The sequence below is a fragment of the Oryzias latipes genome, chromosome 6 (assembly GCF_002234675.1).
Source record: "Oryzias latipes chromosome 6, ASM223467v1".
Taxonomy (NCBI): domain Eukaryota; kingdom Metazoa; phylum Chordata; class Actinopteri; order Beloniformes; family Adrianichthyidae; genus Oryzias; species Oryzias latipes.
In genome coordinates, this window is record NC_019864.2 from 25871772 (window position 1) to 25899694 (window position 27923).

Sequence of the window (27923 nt, forward strand, 5' to 3'; positions counted from 1 at the left end):
AGGAATCAAACTACTTGAGTATTTTTTTTATTAAAATCATTGAATCAGAAGCAGATGAAAAGACAGCTGATTTGATGTGAAGACAATTTGCTTCCACCTGCAGACTAATGGATCTTTGTTTGTCCTGAGCCGGCATCTGACTCAAAATCGTATGTAAACTGGAAGAGACAATAAATAAAGAAGAACTAATGAAGAAGAGCTGGTATAAAAAAAGGTCTATCCGTCTTCAACTACTTTTTTTTGGGGGGGGGTCAGTATTTTCTTTTCATGGTATTTTTTTGCCGAGTCTGGAGTTGCCAGGCAACAGGGTCAAGAGCAGAGGTGACCAAACTTTTTCGCTCAAAGGGCCAAAATCTAAATGTGATCCCGGTCCGTCTGCCAAATACAATCATTATTTTTGCATGTCATGAAATAAAAAGCAGAGAATAAAGAATATAGTTTAGGTTATTTATTTGTATTTGGTACTTGTCAAGGTAACACACATTAGTGCGACTAATAAGTTAGTAACATTTTTCTTTGAATCTCTCGATCTCCCACTCCCTTCAATTAACGGTGAACTTTCGTAGTTAGCCAATGTGGAGCTGTCCTGTGCTGCCGAGGGCATCAGGAGGGCGGCTTGCTGTGACAGAAGTTTAGATTGGAACTCACTAGGATTTGTCTTTTGCGCCTCACCTATGTGCTTGGATAAAACTATGTGTTTAGTCTCGTAGTGGCGGCGTATGTTGTACTCTTTAAGTACAGCCACGGACTGCAGACAAAATAGACAAACAGCCCGAGTAAAGATTTCACTGGAAAAATAATCCTCCTCCCATATTTGTTTAAAATGCCTCTCATCCGTTTGCTACTACCGTTGTCGCTCCATGAATGAATGGGAAAGGTTAAGGGGTTTTAACCAAACACTCCGCGGCCTCTACAGGCACAGCTTGGTGAGCTAAAAGACAACCTTTGGTGGGCCAAATTTGGCACCCATGGTCTAGAGGAAGACCAGAGGGGAGGTTTATGGATGTTTCAACAATCCAACTCAGTTTGAGTTTTTCCACATAAACCAAACTATTTCTCAAATGTATATAGTGTGTGATGCAGTCTGAAAAACAGCCAAAGAGTTGGAGCACAGATCCTACAAGCCTCAGTCAGTCAGGATGCTGAAGCTGTAGTGGCAGAATTTGTTAAATGAATCTACAGTTTTCTCTTCTCCCTCCATGAGGAGTGTGTGCATTTAAGTCACAGGCTGCCTTCAAAGTGTCCAATCGCAGCGTTTGTGTAGGCTGGCTTAATGAGCTGAAGACGCTTGTCCATTACTCCCCCAGCTGATGGCTCCTCGCAGCAGCGCTCCCACAGCTGGAGGAGGTGGAGGAGAGCGCGCTCAGGCTCCGGTGATGGTATGTCTGCATCTTTAAGTCCCACCAGTAATGATAATGTCACTCCTGCAGCCTAAAGAAGAGAAGATGCAGCTGGGATTTGTGCAGCTCTGCCTCATTTATGGATTCAGTGAGACCTGATCAAACTTTATGACCGTTCCTGCTATGAGATGTTTGGATTTCGCCTTCGTCATGTCACATTTAGTTCCAAACCAGGAAAGTTATGGAGCACAAAGCTGTTTCTTGTTTCATTTTTCTCATACTTCAGGATCAATAAACAAACCTGACAGAAAAGACCAAGTCTTTCCAGGCTGATTTCAGGGAACAGAGTTGGTGAAACCTCCCACTGAGAGCTCCGTGTCTGTCACCAACAGAACTTTTTCCACATTTTCTTCTGTTCCTGTCTTTGGTCTAAAGTATGTTCATCCATACAGAGGTGGACTCGCTGCTTCATTTAAAGCAGGCATGTCCAAAGTCTGGCCTGTGAGCCCTAATGGGGCCTGCATTCAAATTCCTACCAGGTTCCTGTCACAGAATCATGCGCCCCCGGCACTTTCTAAAACTATTTCTTGATGACTGACCATAGAAAACCCGTGCTGACCCTTCCGTGACCCTTTCTGGCTCATTTATAAAACGTCAACTAACGAAATGAACAGTATTGTTACTCTGATCAAAACAAGTGGTGTTATTTTCCTGTTGACATGATTTGCATTTAGAAGTTTACAGTGAGAATTTAATCATGAGCAACATGTTACACATCACGTGAAGCCAGATTTCAAAGTCTTTTCTTCATTTTATTTCTGCTCTTCAAACATGAAATTCACAGTAATTTTGGTAAAAGTTTATTCAGACGTCTTCCTGTTATGTGGAGAGATGCTAAGTATCCCAAAATGTGCATTAAATGGTTCATTTATATTTAAAGAATGTCGACTGATTGGTTAGCAATCACACATTTTCACCTCAACAAATCTGTTCCTCTTTGCAAAAAAAGCTTGGAAACGTCCGGTTTAAATCTTTGTTCTGCTTTTGTGTCTGGAGCAGGAGGTGTAGGACCCCAAATGCAGGAGACCAGACATCCGTGTCAGAAACTTCAACAAATGAGAAATTAACTTAGATATGACAACACCAAGGCAGCAAGAAAAGCAAAGCAGATGACCGGACCAAAAAGAACGGAAAAACCACTGAGGGGAATTAACTAAACCAAGACAGCTGTGGAGAATCGACCTGGTGAGACTGACGAGACAAAAACTGAAGGAACATCACAAAAATCCAAGCGCAGAATCCTCACATCTAGAGCCCGAGGACACGAACTGATGGAGAACAGATGGAGAACAATTTGCAAAAGATTTCCTTCAATTTATCAGGTTTGACAATATTATTGGGATTGATTGTAGTATATTCAATATTTATCAGGAGACATCAGTCAGATTCATATAATCTCCAAACCATATTGTTCCGCTGCACAACATGTCAGCCAATTAAAATGATGCATTTAAACGCTTCAAACAATATCTTGGTTTATTTCTGGAAATCTATAAAGCATAAAACTCCTCAGAATAAGCATTCTTAGGTTTAGGATCTGCAAAGTGAGACACATGAATGAATGCATCTCGTCCAATGTAAGAGACTCGCTGTGAAATATCCAGTGTTTGTCGCCACCTAGCGGTTAGAACGTGACATTTCTTTTTTTCTTGCACCTTTTCTGTGACTCAGCCTGATGGAGAGGATCTGAGTTCCTCGGTCCTGATCTGCTAGATTTGCTTTCTTTGTGCCTCTGCTGCAGCTCACTGAAGGGAGCTCATCTTTAATCGTCTCTGTAATATCTGGATTTTTTTTTATTACTCTTACTTGAAAAATGTAATGTAACTTTCCTTTTCTTCCACTTCAGTGAATCGATGTGACCCCCCACATCTGTCATGCGTTTTCTTGATTCCAGACTGCAGCTCGAGTTTAGAATTCTTCACATTTTTTATTTGGTTTTGAATGATTAAATGCCTCATCCTCAAACATACTGGTGACATTTCATGAGCTAAAATTAGAAAAATGAAACTAATAAAGAAGCAAAGTGTCACTGAAAATGTAGGCTTTTCAGAATGTTGGACATGTTTACGTATAGCGATATTTAAGTCAGGTGAGACAAACATAACAGGGGTAGGATTCTTTATATATTCTTTTTTTTTTGACAAACTATGTTTAGTTTGTACGAGTACATTATGTCTATGACTGACTATAACATTGTTTACATGTGAATGTGGACATATTTGTGCCTTTCTTGTGACTTAACATCTTAATTTAATACATCTATGCATGTTTTTTTTGTTGCTTGAAATGAACCAAATGTAAGATGGAAAAAAAGGCACATAGAGGGTCAGAGTTCTTAAATCTTAAATGAAAATGCAGAGTTCGTCTGATGACACTGCACAAAAAAAAAGAAGCTTCTGAGTGGGGCTGAACGATCCGAGGAAAAACTCGCAATTTGCGATATTAGGGATCAATATTGCGAATTAAAATATTGTCCAGTTATGTGCGGCTGTAGTTTATTGTACGTCTTCAGAAAAGTTTCACAGAAAATAACTGTTGAGTTTAAGGAAAATAAGGTAACTAACTGAAGTTGCTGATTTATAAAAGAGCAAGTGTGATGGGCTCAGAAAACACACGTGTGATGTGCAGTTCAAATGTTTTATTTCCTGTATGTATGCATACTGCAATTAAGTAGCAAGAACAAAAGGCAAACTAGAAAGAACTACAAAATACAACACATGGACCAATACATTTACAAAACATTCAAAATGTTACAAAATGGCCTGTATTGGTCCTTCTATTATTGTTCTTCCATTTGGATCTTTATACAAATTGTCAAGTTAGGATGTTTTCATCACTTTGCACAATTTTACAACTGCCAGGGAGAGACCTCCAGAGGCCACATCGACTGGAAAAACCATGAGAAGCCCCCCCCACCCACCACAAACAGGAGATCTTAATATCAGTCTTACTCTAGAAAATATCAGGAACCAAAGAAAAAATTATATCAGACAGTTGTTTTTTTTCTTTTCTTTTTTTGGTAACTACCGTTCACCTCTCAAAAAAACAAAACAAGAAAAAAAAAAAGACTTGTGTTGGAGGGAAGGAACTGAGGACTTTGGTAGTAAATGTTCTGTACAGACCAGGACACATTTGACATGTGCAGCCAAATCCATCCATCCACTTCCCTGCTCTCCCTTTTCTTCTTCAATATTTACATCAATGGTCAAAATAAGCTCACATCTGTCCTCTCAACTCAAGCTTAACGGGAAAAGCTTAAAAAAAAGAAGAAAAAAAAATCTCTTTAAATCCGTGAGCAGCAGTCCTTCCATTCACATTTCACGACTGCAGGAGCCGGTTTTGTCCAGTGCCAACGGTGAAGTGGGGGGGGTCCGTGTGCTGGGGGGGCGGGGCGGGTCAAGGCCACGAATTTCTCTCCCGGGTGCTTTGAGCTGGTGGCTGCGCAGGCTAGCTGGTGGCTGCGCAGGCTAGCTGGCACTGGTGCCCTCCATTACCTGCTGGGCCTGTTTCTGCCCCATGCAGCACTGGGCGACGGACTGGAACAGCCTGGGGGCAGACGGACAGGTTAACGCAGACGGACAGGTATTCGCAGACGGACAGGTGAACGCAGACGGACAGGTATTCGCAGACGGACAGGTGAACGCAGACGGACAGGTAAACGTAGACGGACAGGTGAACGCAGACGGACAGGTAAACGCAGACGGACAAGTGAACGCAGACGGACAGGTGAACGCAGACGGACAGGTGAACGCAGACGGACAGGTAAACGCAGACGGACAGGTAAACGCAGACGGACAGGTAAACGCAGACGGACAGGTAAACGCAGACGGACAGGTGAACGCAGACGAACAGGTGAACGCAGACGGACAGGTGAACGCAGACGGACAGGTTAGCGCAGACGGACAGGTAATCGCAGACGGACAGGTGAACGCAGACGGACAGGTGAACGCAGACGGACAGGTTAGCGCAGACGGACAGGTAAACGCAGACGGACAGGTGAACGCAGACAGACAGGTGAACGCAGACAGACAGGTGAACGCAGACGGACAGGTTAGCGCAGACGGACAGGTAAACGCAGACGGACAGGTGAACGCAGACGGACAGGTGAACGCAAGCGCCCACAAACCGGACCTGAACCTGGGGTGGTGAACTTACTTCTCGATCTCGGGGGCACAGTGCACAAAGTCGTGACTCCAGAACTTAAAGGCAGGGTTCTTGATGAGCTCGATGAAGGTGATAAGGAGCCCCCACGGATGAGGCCTGTTCACGATCAGCCTCTCCAACAGAACCCTGAGAACCAGAGAGCCTACGATTAACAGGACATCCGGTGTTCACACATCAGGACGGGACAGGACGGGACCTCCCCACCTGGTGATCTGCTCCTGGATGGCCTCAGTATTGGCCTCAGCGAACAGGTACAGCATGGTGCAGCTGAAATAATGGGTGTGGCTGTTGGGGTAGCGCAGCTGATTGGCGATGGCGTTCAAAAACAAGTATCGCCCTGAAAAATCACAAAAGCAGAGATGTGAGGAGAGAGGCAACGAGAATGCTCCAAAAGTCAGCCAGACCCAAACAAACCCTCAGTGTCCAGGTCCACAGCCAGGTTCTGGAAGATGTCCATGTGTGCAGAGTGGGTGATGGTGCTCATTGAGGGGGTGCTGCCCTTGTTGTGAATATGAGCGATGGCCTGTGTGCCCACGTACAACACCAAGGCGTTGATCAGCTGAATGTTGTAGCGGTTTCCTGGTTCGTTTGACACCTGCCAGGCAGAGTTCACAGAAACCTCAGCCGCTGTGAAAACAGTTTTTGTAGCAGAAGGTTCTGGTTCTGGTTCTACCTGCAGGTTGCTGCGCAGCTCAGAGAGGAAGGTAACCGGAGAGCGCGTCTTCAGGTACGAGTCCAGATCCTTCTTAAACTGAGAGGGCATCACGCCCGTGAAGTTGGTGAGGATTCGGGGAGCAATGTTGATCTCACTCAGCATGTCCACCTGTGGGGGGATGGGCGTCATGTCAGACAGGTTGAAGTGCCAATCCCATCGTCTTTTGATCTATTTTCAAAGCATTCCCAGTGTTTTTTTTAATTATACTTATGCAGTATTTAGCCCACATCAAAAAAACTGTTGTTTTCTAGGACTTAGTTTCTGTAGAGCAGCAGTAGTTAATTAGAAATTCACTTCCTCGCTGTTGTGAAGCAGAGTGGGGCAGACAGCTTGTGCCCCGCACATGGGACTTTTTTTGTCTGATTGGGATTCACAATAATTTAAATAAAGAAACACTTCAGTTACGGATCCATGTGACGCTCGTCTAGATGGTACTTTCTGCACATTTGCAATGCACATTTTAGCCCATGGTGTTCACACTGGACAAGCAGGGAGGGGCTTCTTACTCATGTTTCCGTATCTCCGACACCTACAGTTGGAACAGGCTTGGTGTGAAATGTGGAATCGGTTTTCCGACTCTGTGTCATAAAATTCCGGTCGGGCACAAACCCCAATTATCTATTTCTCTTCCATGATCAATTTTCATACCGTTGGCACTTCTGTGAATTAAAAAGGACCCCATCCTTACGTTACTACCAAATCTGAGTCCCTGATTGGTCCAAGTTCAACTGGTTTAACTTGCAATGTGCGTTCAATGGTCACGTATTTTATACGTACAACCGTGGTAGAAACTTGGTTAGCTAAGCGAGAGTTTTGAACACGGAAGACCAAACCGCTGGTTTACCCAGACTTTTCATTCAAAATGAACACGTGTTGCCGGGGGCGGTGTGAACATAACTTCATAAATGCAATTATAATCTTCATTTTCTTTGTACACGTCGTCAATCAGGAGAAAAGTGCCACAAGGACATGTTGACGGAATGGGTCTGTAAGATCGGAGTGATGGTTCTGAATGACAGGCACAGTCGGGGCTCTCTTACCTTCAGGTTGGGGGTGAACGGGTCAGGGAGCCTCATGTTGCGTGGGAAGGCACTGAGGATGAGGTTGCGGAGCTGGATGCAGTTGGGTGGGATGACATCACAGAAGCCGTAATGGTAATCACACAGGAATTCTGGGAAGTCGTGCAGCAGGACAAGGAGGACTCGCAGCGTGCCCTGAACCACAGGACAGAAGACGCGACATCAGAGATCAGACAGATGCCTGAGAGAGTGCCAGCAAACCTTTAACCCAATACCTGTGACCCCCAGCAGCAAAGCTAACTTTATCTTGTTGCATCTTTAAAGGTGTACCCCAGGGCTCACTGTTGGAGTCCAACCCTTTTTTATTTTTTTAGGACAGTTCATCTGCTACCATGGGTCTCATGTCGTCCCTCTAGTCAGATGATACCAGTACGCCTATAAACATCTCTGGATGATTGAATGAATTCTGTCTTCAGCTAAACCTTTGCTAGACTGAGCTCATTATTTTCACAGCCCGACAACAAAATCTACTTCAGCTTCATCAGGGTCGATTCTTGTAGTGAAGTCAAGGTTCATGACTGACAAGCAGTTGTCTTATGATGCTGCTTCAGTCCAAGTCATGAACATTTGATTCATCCAACCAAAAAAAGTTCAGAGCTTTAGTCGAGGTTTTTGTGTTACTGAATCTAATGAAAAAAACTTTACCCTTTACACTGACAAATCCAACAATCTTGTTGCTGTTTTTCTCTGTGCATTTATATATATAAATCAAGTACAGCACAGGTTAAAGTCTCTGGTAGAGTTTCATGGTCTTCCTTATGGTAGAGTCGTTTTGAACTAAAGTGTTTTGTAAAGGACTTGTGCGTACCTTGTAGAGAATTTGCATAGGTTTGTTGAGTTCTACATTCCTCAGGAAAGGGGCAAGGTACTTGAAGAGATCGATGAGCAGCTGTGCATACATGGGCCAGCCCTGGAACACATTGGTGTGTTAAGGATTTAAAAAACAAAGAAAGAAAAAAATCATGACAGGTTTAAATTTAAAACAGATGAATAAAAAACAAAAATATAATAAAAAGTTCTGCTCCAACCTTCTGCTGCGGTGTGTGTGCAAGCATCCTGGCGATGAAGATGCGGTGGGAGATGAGCTCCAGCCAGGCGTACACAAAGCCCGGCGCTTTGGTGGGTCTCAGGATGTGGAAGGTATTGCTGCAGAACAAATCAGGTTTTTGGTTTCTGGATGAGAAACACCTTCCTGCTTACGTTTCACAGCGCGGAACGAGATCAGATTCCATGATGTCTCACCAAAAGGCAGTGAGGGTCTGGAAGTTGATGGTCTCCAGGACGTGTTCTGGGGCGTTGAGCTCCAGCAGCAGCATGATGAAAATGCGATGGTATGGAAGCTGCTGGAACTCTGTCTGACGGACGTCATGGTCCTGGATGAGCACACCGACTACGATCCCCAGCACCTGTAACAACCACCTGTGTTATGACGTGTCCGTCACAAACGTGTCTCCACTCCTCTGCTCGTGTGTGCACCTTGTTGAGGAGATTGATCTTGGTGACGGTGTTGGTGGCCTCTCCAGAGTGCTTGACCAGCAGGGCGATGAGCCGCACAAAGGCGTCCAGGTTGTGGTAACACTTGGCTCTGATGATGGCTGCACTGGCTGCCGGGTTGTGCTGCTGCTCAGCCTGAGCGCGGTAGCTGATCTCCACACACATTTCTGTGCACAGCCGGAAGAATCGTGTGATCAGGTCATCCGTCTTCAAGATTCCTTGCTGATGCATCTGGAGGGAAAAACCCAGAGGAACCATTAAAACCAGGACCACTGGAAATGAGGTCAACTGTTTGCTGAACTTGGAAACGGAGGATGAGCGGTAACCTGGCCCACGAAGGCGGAGAAAGCTTTGGTGCTGTCTCTGCCTGCAGCAGCCGAGTGATACAGGTTGACCCATTCCCTCAGGAGGTACTCGGCCTTCTCCCGCAGCCCCGGAGGATCGTCGTACTCTGACGCCTGTGAGATCCCAGAGTGCATCATAAAGTTGGGCCCGCCGTGGGCACGCTCCATCATGGCTTCATAGTTTGAGCGGACAACATCCATCAGTTGGGGAAGACTAGAGGCGAGAAGAGGAAAAGAATTGCATGCCATCAGTTTCTGCATGAAATCTAAGAGAAAAGAGCCTCATTGTAACAGAAGAGCCTATCTGAAAATATTTAATTCTTAATGTGTAAATTAACCTTCAGACAAGGAGTCATTTACAGTTTTCAAATGTGAAGCATAACGGACATTAGCAAAAGCTTGAATTAAGGAGGGTTTGTAGGGGGGCGTGAAAGCTGCTGCAACTCAGAAGACCATCAGTTGACATTCACACTTCCCACTGCCATAGCAGAGCAAAACTCATCGTCTAGGACTCTGATCTGTTTGACCTGTTGACCTACAGATGCACCTGAACCCAAACCGATTCAAAAACGTCTTCTTTCTCAATTCCCAAGTGTCCTGATTACACTCTATGCTGGAACACACCTATGTATACATAGATGCACATGTATATTTATGCATTTATTTTTTACATTTAATATTTTCTACTTCCTCACTGTCACAATGGCCTTTGTTTTTTCTTATCTGCAATAAAATGAAATTTGCACATAACCTACATGTTCATATCATGCTTACATTATGTCGTTTTTGCACTGGCTATGCTTTAATCTCATTGTACACGTGGCTAGTGACAGTTAAAGGCATTTCTATCCATCTTCCTCACCCCTCTGGAGCGTTGGCTCTGGAGTGAGCACAGGTTCTCATTAAAGTCTCGATGGTCTGGAAGAGGTCGGCCTCGGTGACGTGGCTGACGCTGCGCTCGTCCACCAGCAGCAGCTTCACTAACTGCATGGCGAAAGCGACGGCCATGTAGTGCAATCCGTTCTCCATCGACTGAAAACAAAATAAAAGCAGCAGCAAACGTTGAAGTCACAGGAGCTCAGATGATGTGCAGGAAATCCCTGAATCTGGTTTTATTTTTTCCTTTACTACAGAAAATCTAAACGTTTAAGAAATGTGAACCGACAAACAACAGGTTACCTGCGCCAGATGCACGTCATACTGCTGCATGTTCACTAAATGGTTCCTGATCAGAAGCTCGACTGCCTCCACGTTGTATTTGTATTCATCCCGACATTCAATCAGACACCTGAAACACGCATCAGGTTACAACTTTACATTTTTCTCTGGATGCTGCTTTGTCCAACATTACCATTAAAAAGACTAGAATGAATGCAGGAAAAGCTGTGGGCCTATTTTTCCTTTACATTTAGGAACACTCAGATCTTTTGATTAAATCCAACTCTAGTTTTCTTTTTTATCTTTCTAGTTTTGTTCTTGTAGGGCAGTGTGACGGTCCGGGGAAAGGTCCCTTTACATGCTTCCATCTTTTTTTTTTCTTTCCACATGAACATTTTTGTTTAAACTCTTAAAGTTCCAACCTTTGCAGGAAAAAAGCCTCAGTATTATAGAATGAAAACTATCTGCTCGCTATTAAAGATTTATGTACAGAAAGTCATTCCTGCCATCAGATGCTACAATTCATCTGGCAGCCATGACTGTCCATGTACACGGGGGTTTTGAGAGTTCTGCTTGTACATCTTTCTTCCCTCTATATTTTGAATTTATTTTATGGCGCTGCTACAACTGAATTTCCCTACGGGGATTAATAAAGTTAATCTTAATGTAAATTGTACAGCCAATTGAGGTACAGAACACAGGACAGTGTTAAAAAATAAAGATAACAAAGCAGGCCAAATTGCACTAAAGAAAAAAAACGGTCCAACAGCAATATCTCAATAATTGAACTAGGAAATAATGAGGGACCATTGTTATTCTGATCATAGAGGTTTGATGAATTCACATCTGAGCAGCTGTTAATTGATGCTGCTACATTTTCAGTGCTTGTATAAAAACAACTGAAAAACAAAGTCATTAAGTCTGAGATTCTGTCTGATAAAAGTGATTTTAATTTGGCGACTGGCGAGAAAGGGGTTAATTCACAGGAAGCTGCAGCTCACAAATAAATTAAGATGAAGAGATAAAGCTTTGTTCACTTGGGTTGGATCTGGGTGGCCCGTCCTCTGATCATGCCTTTGGCTCTTTGCTTCTTTTCGTGTTACGGCTGAGGATAAATATTCTTATGCCTAAAGATGCTGCAACGACAGTAGTCCGATAGTTCTTTGTGTGTCTGGTTCCATGTTTGCTTCTATCTCTTGTTGCAGAGGCTTTTCCTTTCCTTTCCTGTGTGTTCATGCTCTGCTTTTGGAACTAAAGTTCTCTTTAATCAAGTTACTGCATGTGGAGTCCTGCTCCTATTTTCCTTTCTGAGCCCCCCACTTCCTGGTCTTTTTTTCCCTGAATTCCTCAAATAAAAACTATAATCGCTCCTCAGTTAAGGTAACCACATGACTGCACCACCAAGCCAGTTCAATCCCTCACCTTGTGATCTGTTTATTGCACCACTGTGGTCCATAAGCTCGTCCGTCCTGCAGGGCTTTCAGCACCAGCAGGTGGCACTCTCTGTAGCGAAGCAGCAAATCTGCATCAGCACCACTTGTAGCATCCAGGAGTCCTTCCACAGCCTGGAGGGGCAGAGCAAACAAATCGATATGAATGCGTGACTTTCAGAAGAAACATTTCTAAAGTCAGTGGAGCTCGGGTGTTTTTTGCCAGAGAGACTTGGATTGTGAAGCTGTTTTGACACAGAGCTGCAAGAGTCGCACCTTCTGCAGCAGCCCAAGAGCAGCAATGCCATCCCTGGAGTTCCTGGCCAAGGCCACGGACTCCAGCAGGCTGCGCAGAGCCTGAGTCAGAGGGTTAATGGTGAGAGTTGGAGGGATGGCGTGAAGATGCTGCTCCATGTCTGCAATTAGCTTGTCATAGATCTGAGCCACGTCATCAGTGGCCCATGCCTGTTGCTGAAACACAAGAGAGGGATGGAGTCAAAAACATGTTTCTGGTTCGTCTGTCAAAAGAAAATACAGAGCTGAATATCAAAAATAAATGTGTTTCTTTTTTCAGAAAGAAAAGGGAAAAACATTCAATATTTCAGCTTCTGAATGACGGTTAGGACTTTTTTTTTTCCTTGACGGACACAGGAAATGACCTCACCTTCATGGGTTGAGCCAGGAAGCCAGTGGGCTGTGAAAGATCGTTGCTCGGCAGGAAACCCGGGATGTTTCTGGCAAACTCCTCATAAACAGCCAGCTGTTTGGGGTCGACTCCTCCCACCTGCAACACACGAGCCCGTCGTGTCTCATAAAAACTGCTGATCAGACACAATCTCTGAAATTTTCCAGCTTTGAGAAATAAAAACGTTAAGGGGAAGAAGAAAAAAAGACGACTACTTTTAAACTACGGCTTATTTTAATGATTCATAATTAGACGTCATCATGATTTCACCTTCAGCCTGATCTGTTCAGGCATCCGCTCAGCCTGGTAGGTCAGGACAACGGGATCACAGTAGCGCCGTCCCTCCTGGCGAGCATGTTTCCTCAGCTCAAACTCCTACAGACATCAGAGTAGATGTTAAAATAGGGCTCAATTGTTTTGATAAAAATGTGAACAAAGAAATGAGAATATTTTAAATCCCTCACCGTAGCCAGCCTTTTGTCCATCTCTGGGCCAGCCTTCTCCACAGCAGTTTTCTGAATGAAGCAGCATGCCAGTTCACAGTTGTCCTGAGCGACCCTGGCTGCAGCTTCCTCCATCATTTCCCTCTGCTGGGGGGTTGGAGCCTAACAGAACCCATAAATTCAAACTCAGTGAGTTAAAAAAGAAAAGAGCAGAGAAAACAGTTTTGCGTTTCAAAAAGATTGTGCAGGAACTCGGCGTACCCGAAGCGCCGCAGCAAAGCTGTTCTTCAGATTGGTGGCGATGCTCACGAGCAGCGGCTCACGGCAGGTGATCATGGCCATGCCTGCCGTGAGGTTCCTCATCATGTGGTGGGCGGCAACACGCATGCGAGACTCTTCTGAATCCAGGGCGAAGTCCTTCCTGATGATCTGCTCGCAGGTCGTCATGGCGATTTTGATGGAGCGATCCACCACAGGGTGCACCAGCTCCTGGACCGCCCGCTCCACTGACTGCCTCACACACTGCTTCAGCTGGGGGTGCGCCTGCAGCAGAGGGATCTGACAGCAGGCAGGCACACATGAGAAACAGCAGAACTAAAGACATTGGAGATTTGGATGCTTTTTGATTTGCTTGGCCCATCTAAACCGCACAGAGACTACACATCTAATAGGATGATGCACAAACAACAGGTGGGGAGGAGCTACAGCCGACAGTTGGTACCAGCCCACAGAAACGAAACAAAAAAAAAAAACTCAACATTTTCCCGTTTTTTTTCTAATCTGATTCTGAAGGAAGTTTTATTTGGAAAGTTTTTTTTAGTAGAAAAGAGTGAGGAAAGGGAAGAAGGTCCTTTCACTTCAAACTAGGACTGGGCAATAAAACGATAATTGCATATATTGCAATACAACTTTTTCTTAATAGAAGAATGAGTCTAATGCAATTTTACTTTTATTTTGAAGTGTCTGAAAGTAACACTTGCCAGTTGCAAGCTTTTTCTCCACTTTGGTGAGTAAACGTTAGAGGGTTAGTCAACAAATGGCGAATAAACGTTTGCGTAAACTTCATTTTAATTTGCTATCCTTTAGGTGAATTTCTTATGTCTTCTACTCCTCTACCATCTGCACACGTGATGAACAGACGCTCGAGAGAAATCCATTCACCTGTGTGCTTTAGTTTAAGCTGATGAAACAGCAGAACACGGGGCAGTTTTTAACAGCATCCAGTCAGAATTGGAGGATACACAGACAGATGAATAAAAAGTGTAGACATGGAGACAGCGCTGTCATTTGACGCTAACGCTATGATGCTATGCTAACAATCTGTTCCGTGCCTAGAGGTAAACACGGACCGGTTTAAAGTTGGACTGTCACAGATTGAGGAGAGGACAGTTTCACTTACGTTAACGTTTACATTAATGTGAGGGGCCAGGCCAGAAAGGGAGTACACATGGATGTCGTGGTAGCTGAACTGTGGGGTGGGAGGCCCCGTGGTTGTGCAGGTGGTGGTGGTTGCAGCTGGGGTGGAGGGAGGAGCTGCAAAGGAAACAGGAAACCGTCACCGCTAACCCAACCGGCTGAACCGGCACTGAGGATAGGACTGACTGATGAAGAAAGCACAGGATGCACAACCTGTGGTTGAAACAGGCAGCATTTCCTCAGGAGGCTTGGACTCCTTCTTTGGTGCAGACAGCTGCTCTTCCAGCATCTTCAGCTTCTCTTTGTCCTTCAGCAGATTTCCAGGCTTCAGGTCATTGATGTCCAGAGACAAGTTCTTACACAGAACTTCAATCTCAAACTTTAAATTCAGCTGGAAGAAAAAAAAGAAAAAAAGTTCAACCCCTGCAGCAGCTAGACTGTGAAATACACTCCAACCAGGAGCAACCCAATACCTTGAGGTCATGTTCCTGATGGAGCTCAGCGAGAACATTCATAATGGCCATGGTCCAAGGATTCTGAGGCCTGAAAACCTGCAGCAGAGAAGAAAAACACATAGAAAATCTTGTAAATGAACCGGTTTCCCCCCTCATATACTAATGAAAGCTTCTCTGCTTGTGAGTTCTGGGTCCCTCACCATGCTCCTAAGACTTGACTCTAAAACTTTGGCCACAAAAGGGACCACATAGAGCAGCTCTTGCTGGCCTTTCACATAAGCTTCCAGTAACAAAGATTTGAGTTCCAGATCCTGGAAAAAAAAAAAAAAATACAATCACTTTGCTCTTCAACAGAAAACCTCAACACTTTATTCTTTGACAAAAGGGCAGATGTCAACAAGCTCTTACTGTGTAAAGAATAGGCTTGTTTTTGGCCAGAGTGATCATGCCCAACCAGTGACCCAGGTTCTTCAGCAGGGAGCGATCCGAGAAATTAGCAGCTGCCTTGTCTGACGTCAGAAGCACCTGTCAATCAAACGGGTAACGTCGGATAATCTTGACCATCAGAAACAGATGCACGACAATGACAGAGGTGACTAAAACTGACATAAAGGTTTATTTAAAACCAATAGAGGGCTTTCCTCATTTACCACAGGAGTCACGTTCTAAAAATAACCCACGCTGAGTGAAAGTCAACTTCATTTTTTCAATAATTAAGACTTTTTTACGGCTGTGAAACCCCTCACTCCACACTGTAATCTTTTCTCAGACATTAACATTTTCACACTTTGTAGAACAATAAGATCGACAAGGTCAACAGCCAATCAGAACATAGCAGTGTAAAATAAACATCAAAGCAAAGGTGAACTGTAAAAAAGTGAGGGACCACTTTCATTCCAAAGATTAAAATGTGAATAATAATGGGTGATTTATAAACCCACCTTGATGTTCCTATAAGTTTCATTGAGAACCATCTTAACAAACTCTGGGTTCTTCAGTGTGTCCAAAAAGTTGGAATAGAGACTGTGGAAGTTGGGCTCGATGCTGACTCGCTTCATCACCAAGTACTGAGACACCCAGGGCATGAACTCCTCCTTCACCGTCTCCTTCAGCTCCTCCACCTGGGAAGTGTAGAGGCCATCAGAGCAGGGATATATTGAAGCAGCGGCGCACAACTTGCCTGTCACTACCTTTTGAGTCATGTTGGACTGAGAAAGGTTGTTGAAGATGAAAGCGATCTTCTCCTGGACGTTCTCTGGAGGCTCCACAATCCTTTCCGTCTGGTCCGTGGCCACCAGCAGCGTATCGATGTTGGTAGTGTTTATGGAAGGCTGCAGGTCGGGACAGAGACAGTTACCCTCATAGTTCTATCTCAGTACGATTGAACTTGTTCACAGAGGGGAACGTACAGGCATGTCCTTCTTGAAGCTGCTGGTTGTTGGTCTTGTGATGGTGGTCGGCTTGGCTACTGTGGTTGTAGTTGTTGTCGTGGTAACAAGAGTGCTGGCCTGGCCCGGTTGTGGCGCCTTGAGGCCGGCAGACTGCTGCGACTGGGCTTGGACTTGTGCGAGAGCCATGCTGCCAGGAGTGGTGATGGAGCCCTGCATCTTCACCGGGGGGTCCCGTGACTGCTGGCCATACTCGATATACTGCACGCACAGGATATTTAAAGAGGCAGAGCCAGAGTTTAAATCAATCTGAAAAAGTAGGAGAAACACTCGGCTGGAAAACGAAAGGATTGAAGAAACCCGGTTACCTCTTGCAGATGATGTGGAAACTGCAAGAAGTGAGCAATTGAGGCCAAGTGTTGACAATACTGAGGGTAATCCTTAAGTCTAAAAGCAAAAACAATTCAGATAGGAAGTACACTTGCAATACAATTTGCCAGGAAAATAAATCATAGAACAACCCTGTAGTACCTGTTTTTGAACCGGTCCAAAGCTGCAATTCCAAAGTAATACATTTTGGATCCGTACGGTTTCCGTAAGGCTTCAAGAACATATCGCAGTGCCAGACCCAAAGCCATGTATGTGACCAGACCCTTCTCAATGATGCCCCCAAACAGACAGGCAGTGATGTGCAACTCCTTGTCAGGGTACTGAGGGAAGAATCTGTATTCCTCAAACAGGTTCCGAAGCATGCAGTTGAACACCTCCCGCTCCCGCTTGATGGTGGAGTCCTTGAACCTCTGAAGCATCTCCAACACCTGCAACAGGAGCAGCAGAATTTCAGAGACTAGCCCACATGGAGACAATTCTTCGCTGATTTTCACCAAGAGTCAAAAGCATTTCTGGGAAAGATCATTTGGCTTACTTCATCAACAGACATGGTTGGGTGAGGTGGGTGGTTGTAGATTCGCTGGAAGTAACTGTTTGCTTCGTCGTCTATCTCCTTACTAAAGTGCTGGTTTGCTTCGGGCCACACCTGAGAAAGGTCAGCTGAGAAGGGAGAGAGAGAGAAAAAAAAAAGACTTTTCTCAGAAAAAGTTTTCATTAAGCGGAAAGGAAAAAAAACTAATAATTTCCAGCACGAGACTGATAATAAAGAGACTGATCTGGCATCAAAAAGGTGCCTTAAGAATGATTTCAAATGTTCTTGTTACGAGACTAAAGATGTCCGACCTCTTTTTGATCCCGAGAGCAGATCAGCTGCATAAAGTTTGTGCGTCAGCGTAAGCAGGCAAGGAATGGAAGACCGTTCTGTATTTCCTCTATGTTTACAAATGGTGCCATGAAATTCCAAATCTCAAAACTGAACAGACTTTTAATGTTGTTCATTTAAATGCAACAGACTTTAAAATTTGGGAAAGAATAATCTTTTAGTCCAGAGGAAATACAGTGCAGAGCAACGCAGGGCGGGGCTCTCAGTCACACCACTACCAACACCACTTACAGGCCTTCATCTTACTCTGCTGAAAGGTCGGCGGGTTCAGCCCCGGTGTGCTCATCTTCCTGGTGCTGAAAGGGTCAGTGCTTACTGTCGGCATTCCGAGGCTGGAGGCAATGCCGGGGCCGATGCCGGAGCCCAGAGGACCTGAAAGTAACAACAAATCCGATCATCTCAGTCCCAAACTGCTGAACCATTGGTTGTCCCTCTGAGCCGACACAGGCTCCATGACCTGATGATAATTTTGTTATGAAGGAAAGTAAAGAAAAAGCATAGTACCAGAGTCCATACCAGGAAGCTGCGAGGCCAGACTGCCAATACCCCCAAATGGTGTACTGGGGTTGGGGTTGGTGAGAGGTGGAAAGGCTTTTGCAGGGGATTGGGGATTACTGAAAGCTGAACCCAGAGAGCCTGGGAAGCCCTGTATGCTCTGAGTGTGGGAAGTGGCCGTGCCACCCAGGTTCAAGGAGCTCATTCCAGTTAGAGGGTCCACCTACAGATTAGCGGCAGGAAGCATTAGGCAGGAACGACACGAGAAATACCAACTCGGAACTAAAAGATGAAAATACTTTTTCCTCAATGTGTCTTTCACGTTGAAATACCTGCACCGGTGAGATTGCGTCGAGGCTGCTTGTGCTCGGAGCCCGTCCCTTTGGCATTACCCCCGGTGGTGGCTGTCGAGCTTTATTCATTACATTGCTGCAGTTGGCAACCATGGTAAGGATAGTTTCTGACAACTCTTGGGTCACACTCCTGACCATAAAAACAAAACAAAAGATTGAAACATGAAGCTCCACGTCAATCCGTTTTCTGATTGTAAATTCATCTTCTCACCCAGCACAAGTCTGTAGACAGGCAAGCATGGTGGCCAAAGTCTCTGGGGGGAGCTGGGCACTTTTGGGCTGATCTTTGTCAGGAGCCAGACCCCCCATGATGGATGGACAGCGCCTCTTCAGGAAGGTCACACACGCCTGGATGAAAGGTTCCTGTCACGCAGAACACACACGACCAGAGTCACGCACAGGTCCGAACGGCCACAACTCAAAGACAACAAACATGACTGGTAAGATCTGAACCCAGCTGCCTTCTGAGGCTTACCCCATGCTCTCTGATTTTGTCAGTCAGCCACTTATCAAGTTTGAGGTATTCACGGCGAGAGGCAAGTGCAGCGAGGTCAATAACAAAGGCAAATGGAGTACCATTCAGCAGCATGGATAAAGACTGGCAAAAATTAAACAACAGGTTAAATGAATTTAGTGGCTTGTGTGGTTTTATATCATATTGTGTCAGTTCTACTACAAGCAGCAGCTGAGTAATTTAAAAAGTTTTCATTACATCGAGTCTAACCTTCAGGTCCTGGGCCACGTCTAGGATGCGTGAGAGCTTGGCCTGGTCGTACTGCTCCCCCCTCATGTACCACTCAGCCATAGAATGCATGATGAGCTGACGAATGGAAGGAGACTGCCCCTGTGGGGACAACAAAATACATTCTTGTGTCTCGTAAAAAAACGAGAACAACTGTAACATTCACAGCTGAAACAAAAGGGTCTCCCACCTGCCCGTGCCAGGCATAATGCAGTATAATAGCTGAGTTGGGGTGATTGCCCAGAAAGATGGGCATCAGGGTGGAAATGAGCTCGTGACGTAGCGTGTGCCAGGAGGTGGAGATCTGCAGCAGTGCCAGCACCAGCATGTCTGGGCAGTGCTTGATGGGAAAGTTGAAGAGCTGCTTCACCTGCTCGTACTGCCCGACCTCAGAGAGGCGGAGGAGACTCTCCACCAGGTCCAGACTTTTCCTGAAAAGTTTAAGCAGTCAACATCACAATCTTTTCATGTTGCTGTTTCACAATCGTTAGCTCTGAATTCAGAACTCCAGCAGCTTAAAAATGGAGACAGTCTGGATACCATGTTGCAATCTCCCTGTTGTCGTCCTCGGGCGGGGCTTTCAGGATGTCGATGGCAACGGTGTGACAGGGGTAATCCGCAAAGCAGAACACATCTGGGTTCATCAGGGAGTGCTGAATGAAGGACAACTGGGGAAGAAAATAAAACAAGTTAGACCACAACGCTGTGACACAGAAACCCACTGAGACTTCCTATGTGGTTCTTTTACCACATGTCCTACACAGTCACCTGTCCTTCTGCATGTTTCCATGGGCGATAGATGAGATCAACAGGGAAAACCTCCAAACCCAGCCCCCTCTGGATACCGTACACCACTATCTGCAGGCCTTTACTGTCACGAATTGTAAAGCCTGGGTGGTCCAGTTCATAAGTCACCTGTTTGAAGTTCAGGCTGGGATCCTAAAAAGAACCAAAACAGCAACTTAATACAAAAACTGAATAGACATCAAAACACTCTGACTCCAATGAAAAACTAAACAGTGAGAGCTCTCTGATCCATTTAGACACATTAAAAATATGCTTAACTTAATAGGATTGGTTCAGAATGGGCTTTTTCCTGAGCTAGAAGATGTACTGAAGTAACGCCAAAATCCTAAAAATATCCTTATGCAGAGTGAAATTTGAGACATTTAGCAGAAATACTCAGATGATATAAATCCTGATGGTTATCTTTTCATGTTAGAAATGGAAAACCAGCAGGTTTCTCATCACAGTGAGATTGGGCCTAATTATTTTACAGGTTTTTTTGGGTAGTTTTCTTCATTTCCTGCTCTAACACACATCATGCCACTCATTAGATCTGCAGATAATGGCTTGAATTACGGGGCGGTGAAAGAAAAACACAAGGTAACGTAAGCAGGAGAAGAGTATTTGGGAAGGGTAAAAAAATGTTCTGCCAATAAAACTGTTTTTACTGACAGATAAAAAACTAAGCAACACAGTAAAGATGAGCCAAATCCTCTAAAACCAACTTAAAACAGTTTAGCATTAAGACTACTACAAATATGCTTGTATTTGAAAGAGTTTAGAAAATAAAACATGAAAAACTAACATAATTCCTTTTTAAAACATGCTATGGACATTGGTCAAATGTTGGTTTTGCGATCTGAACATCTAAGAGACTGAGGTGGTGAATGTGTAAAAAGTGGATTTACAGAAACTGTTCACTGACCACTTCTTTAACGATATCAATGAGAACTTCCACGTTCCACGTATGCGGCTGCGAGCTGTCAGTCTTATCCTTCCCATCACTCCATATGCCACTTCCTGGAGCAGAGATTGACTACGGAGGAAAAGCAGCAGAAGTATTAGGCCTTGATGCAACCAAATGAATATTACGACAATCACAAAATGAACTACAAACCAACAACATTCAGTCATCCAGTTTATGAGCTGGTATAACAAAAACACTGGATTAACTTCCAGAGCATTAAGATTAGCTTTTCTTTTTATGTTAAATCATCAAAGTATGTTGGAGGGCTGCTTGCTCTTTGAGGCTGCCTCACCTGCAGCGAGATGCCATCGGTAAGGCCAGAGTGAGTTCGAGCCATCATCCCCAAGACCCTGGCTACCTGGCTGGCAGTCACCTCTCTCACGCCATACTGGAGGATTATGTTCCTGCATTCATCCAGACTGGAAAGAAACAGATTAAAGCTGATTGTTGTGGCAGAGCTTCTCCTGAGAGGATCCAAACAGACGTCAAATTAAATGACTAATGGATGTTACTAATAGAGAACTGCTTTCAGGGCTCTGCAGCATTTCTCACAGACCATCATTCCAAATAGTTCTACATCTGAAAGGACAGCAGGATGCCACTCACAACCTGGATTGACTGTTTTTGGGGGAATTATGTCAGCTTTATTAGAGTGAGAAACTCACCTAGCACAGAAGCCATAGCCCACTTCCTGAATGAAGTCGGCAAGAGAACTCTCCATGGTGGTCTTGGCCAACTCCCCCGAGTCTGGTAAGATCCTGTCCATAGGAATGTCCCGTTTTTCAGGGTACAAAAGTGGTGCGAGCACCACAGGGCAGCGCTCCTGGGGAAAATCTGAAAAACAGCATCATTTCTGTTTGATTCTACAAAGTGACAGATGCTGAGGTGTCTATGGATTGTACTGGACCTTCGTACCTCGGCAAAGGGTCTTCAGGAAGGCGTCAATCTGCTCCTGCCCTACCCCACTGGCCCCCTTCTGACCGAATAGTAGATGGGAAAGCAGCAGGTGCAACACCTCTATAGGAATATCCTGGAAGCCACCTTCCTGGTTTCCTCCAAGATCTGCGTCGACGTATGAGCGGAGGAGGTCCGGGAGTTTCTGCTTGATGAACTGTGCAGCTATAGCAAAATATCAATTCAAAATTCAAAACTTTCTTTGTTTCATTATCAACACCTGAAATGTTATCCAACACTGAAGCCAATAATCTCATTCTCTACAAACCCAATAGCTATGCCGATTAAAATTCAAACATTTATTAGGTTAATGAATGTTAAAAGAAAAATATTCGAACATAATTGAGGACATAAGAAAATAACTGATGGCAGATTTTCTCTTTTCCCTTTAACTGTCTCTACATTTAAATTGCAAAGATAAATGACACACTTTAAACATCAGAAGGTTTAGGGAAAAGCAAAACCACTTACAGAAACCTCGAAGGTCTGTGTTGCTGGAACTAAGCAAGGCAAGGCCAAAAATCACCTGAAATTAATTAAATCATGTTAGTTTCTACAGGAAACCATCTGGAAAAAGAACATTTTGGTAAAACATAACTTTTTAGTCCAAACAACCTTAAATCAAAAATAATGTCATGACTATAAATAGAGATCAGTAAAATGCAGTTGATGGTTGAACCCACTCACCTCCTGGACCTTGCTGAGCTTGAGAACTTTACTGAGCTGAGCGAAAAGGTGGGCTGATGGTTTTAAACTCTGAAAGACAGATCCAGCACAACATGTCAACACAGCTGGGAAGGAATCCTTAAATGTAAAACCATGTTTTTAGGTGCTAAAAGTAGGGGTGAAACGGTACACTAAAATCTCAATTCGGTTCGGTTCAGAATTTCATACGGCTTGGTTTGATACATTTTCTGTATTATTTCGGTACAAAAAGGCAGAAAAAAAATCACTTACAAAGTGCATTTAATGGTTTTATACAACGATAAATAAAACTGACCTATGTAAGTGATCTGCTGTATAAAATAATACAACTATTAGCTGTCTGGAACCAAAAACTGGATAATTACCACTGGCCTGAAAAGAAAAAAAACATTTTAACTTGCACATTTTTTTCTCTTGTAGACCCAATTTTTACAGTCGGGTGATGCCGTTTTAAGTGCGTTAACAGATTGGATGTTTTACTGTGGCATACGCTATCTTCGTGTAACAATAAATGTCGAAACACAGCATTATCCAATTGTTTTTTCCTTTCATGCAAACACGGTCCAACTATGTGTACCGTTCCACCACTAGCTAAAAGTAAAACAACGTTAAGGTCATCAGTCTTAAAAAATGTGCTCAGTAATTTAAGATAAAAGAAATTCACGTTTTCATTCTTTTTACCACAGACAATGGGCTTTTTTTAAATAAATCTGGTGTTGCAATAGTTCATTTTCTGCAATACTGTTACATAATCTCATCTGATTGTGACAGAGTAGCTGTAAGCGTCCTTAACACAAGCCTAAATGGGCAAAGTTGACCCTTCAGGACAAATGTGTGCGTGCATGGGTGTGCTTTTGCGTTTCTTACCTTCTGGTAATGCAGAGGATTGTCAACGGCGTAACACAGAGTGGAGATAAAGTTGGGCTTTGAAATCAGCGACACACACTCCTGGATCAAAAACTGTGTCTGAACAATCAGAGGACAGTCAGGCAAACGACAGAAAATACATTCAACGTAAAAAAAAGGTCAATTAATTATCAAATCAAACTTTATTTATAAAGCACTTTTCATATAAAAATATAACACAAAGTGCTTTACATTAAAACACAACAAAATATAAAAACAAGCATGACGATTAAAATAAATAAATAAATAAAAATAAATAAATAGGGCCCCCCACTCCTTTCACACCTCCCACCCCCTAACTGATGGGAAAAGACACAGAGATATGGGAGTATTATGGGAACCGAGTAAATGCTCTAAAAAGGTGAAATTGCTTACCTGGTGAAAGTCCTTTCCACTGCTTTTACCATCGCCACTGAAATCCACATGGGAGAAGAGACAGCGTAGTAGATGCCTGTCTGCCTCAGGTCCGTGACGATTTACAATCTACAACCAAACAAAGGTTTTAGAGCAACTGTACCACAGCTGGCAGACTGAGCAACATGTTACAACTAAGACAAGGAGAAAGCACTGAAAATTCCTTTTGCTTTCTTATTTTGCTCAAACAAACATCCAAAACATGATTAGACAGACGGACCAAGCTGACCAAATCTTTAGGTCATTCTTCTGAGAAAAAGGATTATTTCTTGACAAATACATACACACAACAGATCTTTTCTGTTATCTTTTTTTAAATTCCCTGATAATACAATCATCTATCAGGAATGCAGGAACTATCTTTCAATGAAAAATGTAATACTTTTGTTTGTTCTGATCCAAATGGTTCACAGAAGATGCAAAGGCCAATTTTTCTAACTAATTTCTTTAACAATTCAACATGTTTGAAAAAAGGATTTCAAATCCAATTAAAATGTTTACGTTTTTCATTAAGCTTACTAACACAATCAGCTTGTCTCTTGTATACTCCCACAATGCATTGTACTACAATTAAAAACAATTCATCCGTTTTTTTTAAAATAATCTACTGAACAAACATGAGACCAGTAGGAGCAGTTTTAAAAAAAATGGAAAAATAGAATCAATATTTATTATTTATCTAAATCGAAACATCTGAGGGTTTTTTTAAAGATAGATTTTTTCAGGCAAAAAAACAAGTTTTTGGTTAAGTTTGTTAGAATAAAACTTTAGTTACGTCAACAGTCTCGGACTGTTTTTTAATGGAAATTTGACAAATAAATTAATAAACTGAACTTGTGAATTCAATAAAGTGATAAATCGCACGTCTGCAGAAACGAAATTGAGGCTAGGCTAATTCGTTTTACATGACTTAAAAGAATAACTGTTAAGCAGCTTCTACAGATTTACAATGTGTAAAAGGACAAATGTGTGGCTTGTGTGATTGTTTTTTAAATAATTGTTTCAATTTTTCCTACAAAACGTCAATAAGAATGTTAGGTTTTTCATTTCACAAAGTGTAGATTTAGGAGGAAAAAAGGTTTTGCACATATTGCTTAAGGTTTTTTTTTTAAGCTTTTAAAGCATTTCACCATATTAAATTTGGAATGCAGATTTTTTTAAATAGCTACTAACCTGAAAAAGAAGAAAATTTGGGATCTTTAAACTTAAGTATTTATTTACAGAGTAAAACGTACAGATTTGCAAAAGACTAAACCCCGGAGATGTTGCCGGTGACACCTAAGTAACACATACCCTAACTCTTTGTTTATGCGATTAACGCATGTGGTTTTAATACTGGCTTTACATCGATATGCAACACATTACTAACATTAAGTGTTGCCTAACAACAATGTCACTTTTCTTTGTGACAGAATCAGCTGGTTTACATCAAATACATAAACACTTTATAGTAGTAACATGTTTCATATTAGCGCAGCGCTGCTATTATCTGCATCAGAATCCGCGGGAATGCGATACTGCGTGAACGGCTGAAGAGTTACGGTAGTTGAAAGAATATCAACCCTGGAGGTAAAGCTCAAGTGTTTAAGGGGTTAAAAAAATAATCATAAGTTGTTGTGCCATAATTCTAACCCTGAGTAGGCTGTGTTAAGATTTCTTACAGTGATCTGGAGAACATTTTGGCAAATTAGACCTAAATTAAAAATAAACGAATGTTAAAATCCACTGAGAAATAAGCCCTGCAAGAAGACATGTTAAATGGAAAAATGCATTTGTTTCAATACTCACATGCTGTATTTCTTGCTGGCTGGCTCGATAGTTTTTCTTTGTTAAATTGTCCACCAGATAGCTGATTTGAGACAAAGCCAGCGAGAGCGAGTCAAGATTCATTGCTGGTTGGGGCGGAAGCAGGCGGCCGAGCACGGCGCAAAATCACCATTATTCCCCTTTAGTCACTTCAGTGATAAGTTACTTCTGCTCCCCCCCCCCAAAAGGTGTGACAAATGTTGAGGTCCAACTATGTATGGTGATCTGTAGTTCCCAAGTCTAATAGGTAGAGTTGTTTAAATTAAAATCCGGTTCTGCATCTGTAATGAGAAAACAAACATTAAGACACACATATATATTTACATATATATGCTTATCTGATAAATTGTTCATCAAAGACAGTAAACAGTTTACAGCGGGCTAAGCACAATTTTTGCACCATGCCAACTACTCACAACACAAAATTCAGAACAAATCAAAACAGGCAGGCCTCACAGCCTGAATTTCGGAGTAAAGTAAATATCAGACCTAAAAATACCCAGAAATAAAGTTACCTACCCATTTATATACAAATAAAAACTCAAGGAATGCTTCATAGAAAAAACGGATACACCTAGTACAAAACCTTTGTTAGTTCCATTTTAACTAAGGATTCCATGCCACCGCACAGCCTGGACAAGGACTAAACCCTACAGCCTTACGTGGTGCAACAAAAAAAGTCAATGTAACTTTATGAAGCTCGTCATCATAAAAAAAGAAAAACATATGAGGGCTAAGTAGCCCGTACGTAGAAAGAGAAATGAATATGTCAAGGCAGAAAAAGAAGCAACTGTTTAACTTTATCTCAATAAAACAAAGGAACAAGCTAACAGGTTAGCAAAGGTTAGCTGCTAACCTGCCGCTCGTATTTTAGCTCTAAGTTTGAAGGGATCATGACACCACAAATGTTATGGTTATACTTTACGTTTATCTATGTCGACAAATTTAATGCATATGTATTGTATAAGATTGTTGACTAACGTAGCAACTTTAACATGATATTAGTCTAAACAGGCCAAAACCAACCATCACGACACTGATAAACAACGCTAACAAGAACAGGGGCTTGTAAACATTTTCCATTATTTTAGTCTTTTACAAGACAATCTGACCTCTCGTCAGAACTTAACTACAAATTGGCGTGTACATTTTGAAATGCCTGGTTTTAAAAATTGACATTTTTACATTCCAAAAAGGCTACATGCTAATAAATTAGCATAATGGAGCTGCAAGCGTTAGCAACATGAGTCAGTTCAAGCGAGGCGAAAGCCACATAACACTTCAGAATTCCCCCTTCTACCATTTCATGTCGTTTGATAATAAATTACCGATCTTTCGATAGTCACTTTAGTATTATTCCTCGAAGAAATATGATTAACAATGGATTTTACGCGACTGTTAAAGCTGACGGCAGCATTAACCTTAAGGTTAGCTTCGGGCTCCGACTAGTTTGCGGACTTGCTAGTTTAGTTGCAAACGCCGTTTATCAAACAACACGCATTACCTTCTAACAAAAACTTACTTTACTATCGTCGTTGTTCTAGAATTGGATACCAAGATAGAGAAAAGTTTACCGAACCACACAATCAACTCAAGTGTTGAACTCTTGGCTTCTTGAGATTGATACGACAGCTGTTTTCCAGCAAATAGACGTTCCATTTGCTGCTAGCTAAGCTAGCTAACGCGCATGCTCCGTCTCAAACCGCTGATTCCGTTGTAAATCTGCCACCGATTTGTGGTCGATAAATTGTAAGCCTCACCGTGCTTTCAAAAAAGTTAATTAGATCCTCATCCCTGATAATCCCCCAGAACAAATTTGACGAAATGGAAGCAGCTCCCCCGCCTCACTTTAATTTCAAAATAAAATGGCGACTGTCACCGCCGCCGCGCGCTCCCAGTCTCAAACAAGCGCGTGCGCTTGACTAGCGAGACTTACAGGTACTCGCCGGTGAACACCTCAGTCCCCTGGACCGTTAACTATTTTATTTGCTTCAGATTTAATAGATAGATAGATAGATAGATAGATAGATAGATAGATAGATAGATAGATAGATAGATAGATAGATAGATAGATAGATAGATAGATAGATAGATAGATAGATAGATAGATAGATAGATAGATAGATAGATAGATAGATAGATAGATAGATAGATAGATAGATAGATAGATAGATAGATAGATAGATAGATAGATAAGGAATGGGATGAGATTATCAGTAACAATTACAACAATAAACATAAACTTCTGCTTAAGTTTTATACGGTCAAAATGTGCCTTAATAAATTCTTATGAACTTATTATGAATTGAATTTAATATTGTACATTGAAATATGAAACCGTTTGATGTACG

The 27923-nt window shown here is 42.8% G+C and overlaps 1 protein-coding gene across 6 annotated transcripts; it reads right to left on the minus strand.

The window, feature by feature from the left end:
• Positions 1-4023: 4023 nt before the first annotated feature.
• Positions 4024-27461, minus strand: cnot1 (CCR4-NOT transcription complex subunit 1). 6 transcript variants are annotated; one of them, XM_020704177.2, is made up of 49 exons: positions 27333-27461; positions 25555-25853; positions 23728-23835; positions 23314-23412; positions 22429-22497; positions 22213-22267; positions 21703-21906; positions 21453-21621; positions 21080-21206; positions 20746-20856; positions 19803-19973; positions 19575-19702; positions 19225-19465; positions 19005-19136; positions 18768-18890; positions 18504-18655; positions 18272-18422; positions 17949-18162; positions 17676-17816; positions 17097-17221; positions 16703-16989; positions 16540-16618; positions 16193-16441; positions 15974-16114; positions 15725-15904; positions 15192-15308; positions 14984-15094; positions 14802-14879; positions 14542-14719; positions 14312-14445; positions 13174-13470; positions 12934-13074; positions 12740-12844; positions 12449-12568; positions 12061-12255; positions 11777-11919; positions 10376-10484; positions 10059-10228; positions 9179-9410; positions 8835-9074; positions 8601-8764; positions 8387-8504; positions 8167-8268; positions 7320-7493; positions 6238-6387; positions 5979-6159; positions 5769-5901; positions 5556-5690; positions 4024-4946 (listed from the first exon to the last, which is right to left on the minus strand). In XM_020704177.2, the coding sequence occupies exons 2-49, from the start codon at positions 25654-25656 to the stop codon at positions 4868-4870; spliced, it is 7164 nt and encodes a 2387-aa protein (XP_020559836.1). In that variant the 5' UTR covers positions 25657-25853; positions 27333-27461; the 3' UTR covers positions 4024-4867. The 6 variants fall into 6 exon arrangements, with proteins under 6 accessions (XP_020559836.1, XP_020559837.1, XP_011474668.1 ...); XM_020704178.2 differs by having other exon boundaries at positions 4868-4946; positions 8835-9083; positions 16193-16432; positions 19017-19136; XM_011476366.3 differs by having other exon boundaries at positions 4868-4946; positions 8835-9083; positions 17691-17816.
• Positions 27462-27923: the final 462 nt, after the last annotated feature.

Bases quoted from the DNA above. Each gene is read 5' to 3' on its own strand.
- cnot1 (XM_020704176.2), bottom strand. From the start codon at position 25,656: ATGAATCTTGACTCGCTCTCGCTGGCTTTGTCTCAAATCAGCTATCTG. The intron at 15,905-15,973 runs GTAGTGACAGGC...TACACTTCCCAG, and splicing joins AGTCCAACATGACTCAAAAG to GTGGAGGAGCTGAAGGAGAC. The intron at 7,494-8,166 runs GTACGCACAAGT...CCTGTGGTTCAG, and splicing joins CTATGCAAATTCTCTACAAG to GGCACGCTGCGAGTCCTCCT.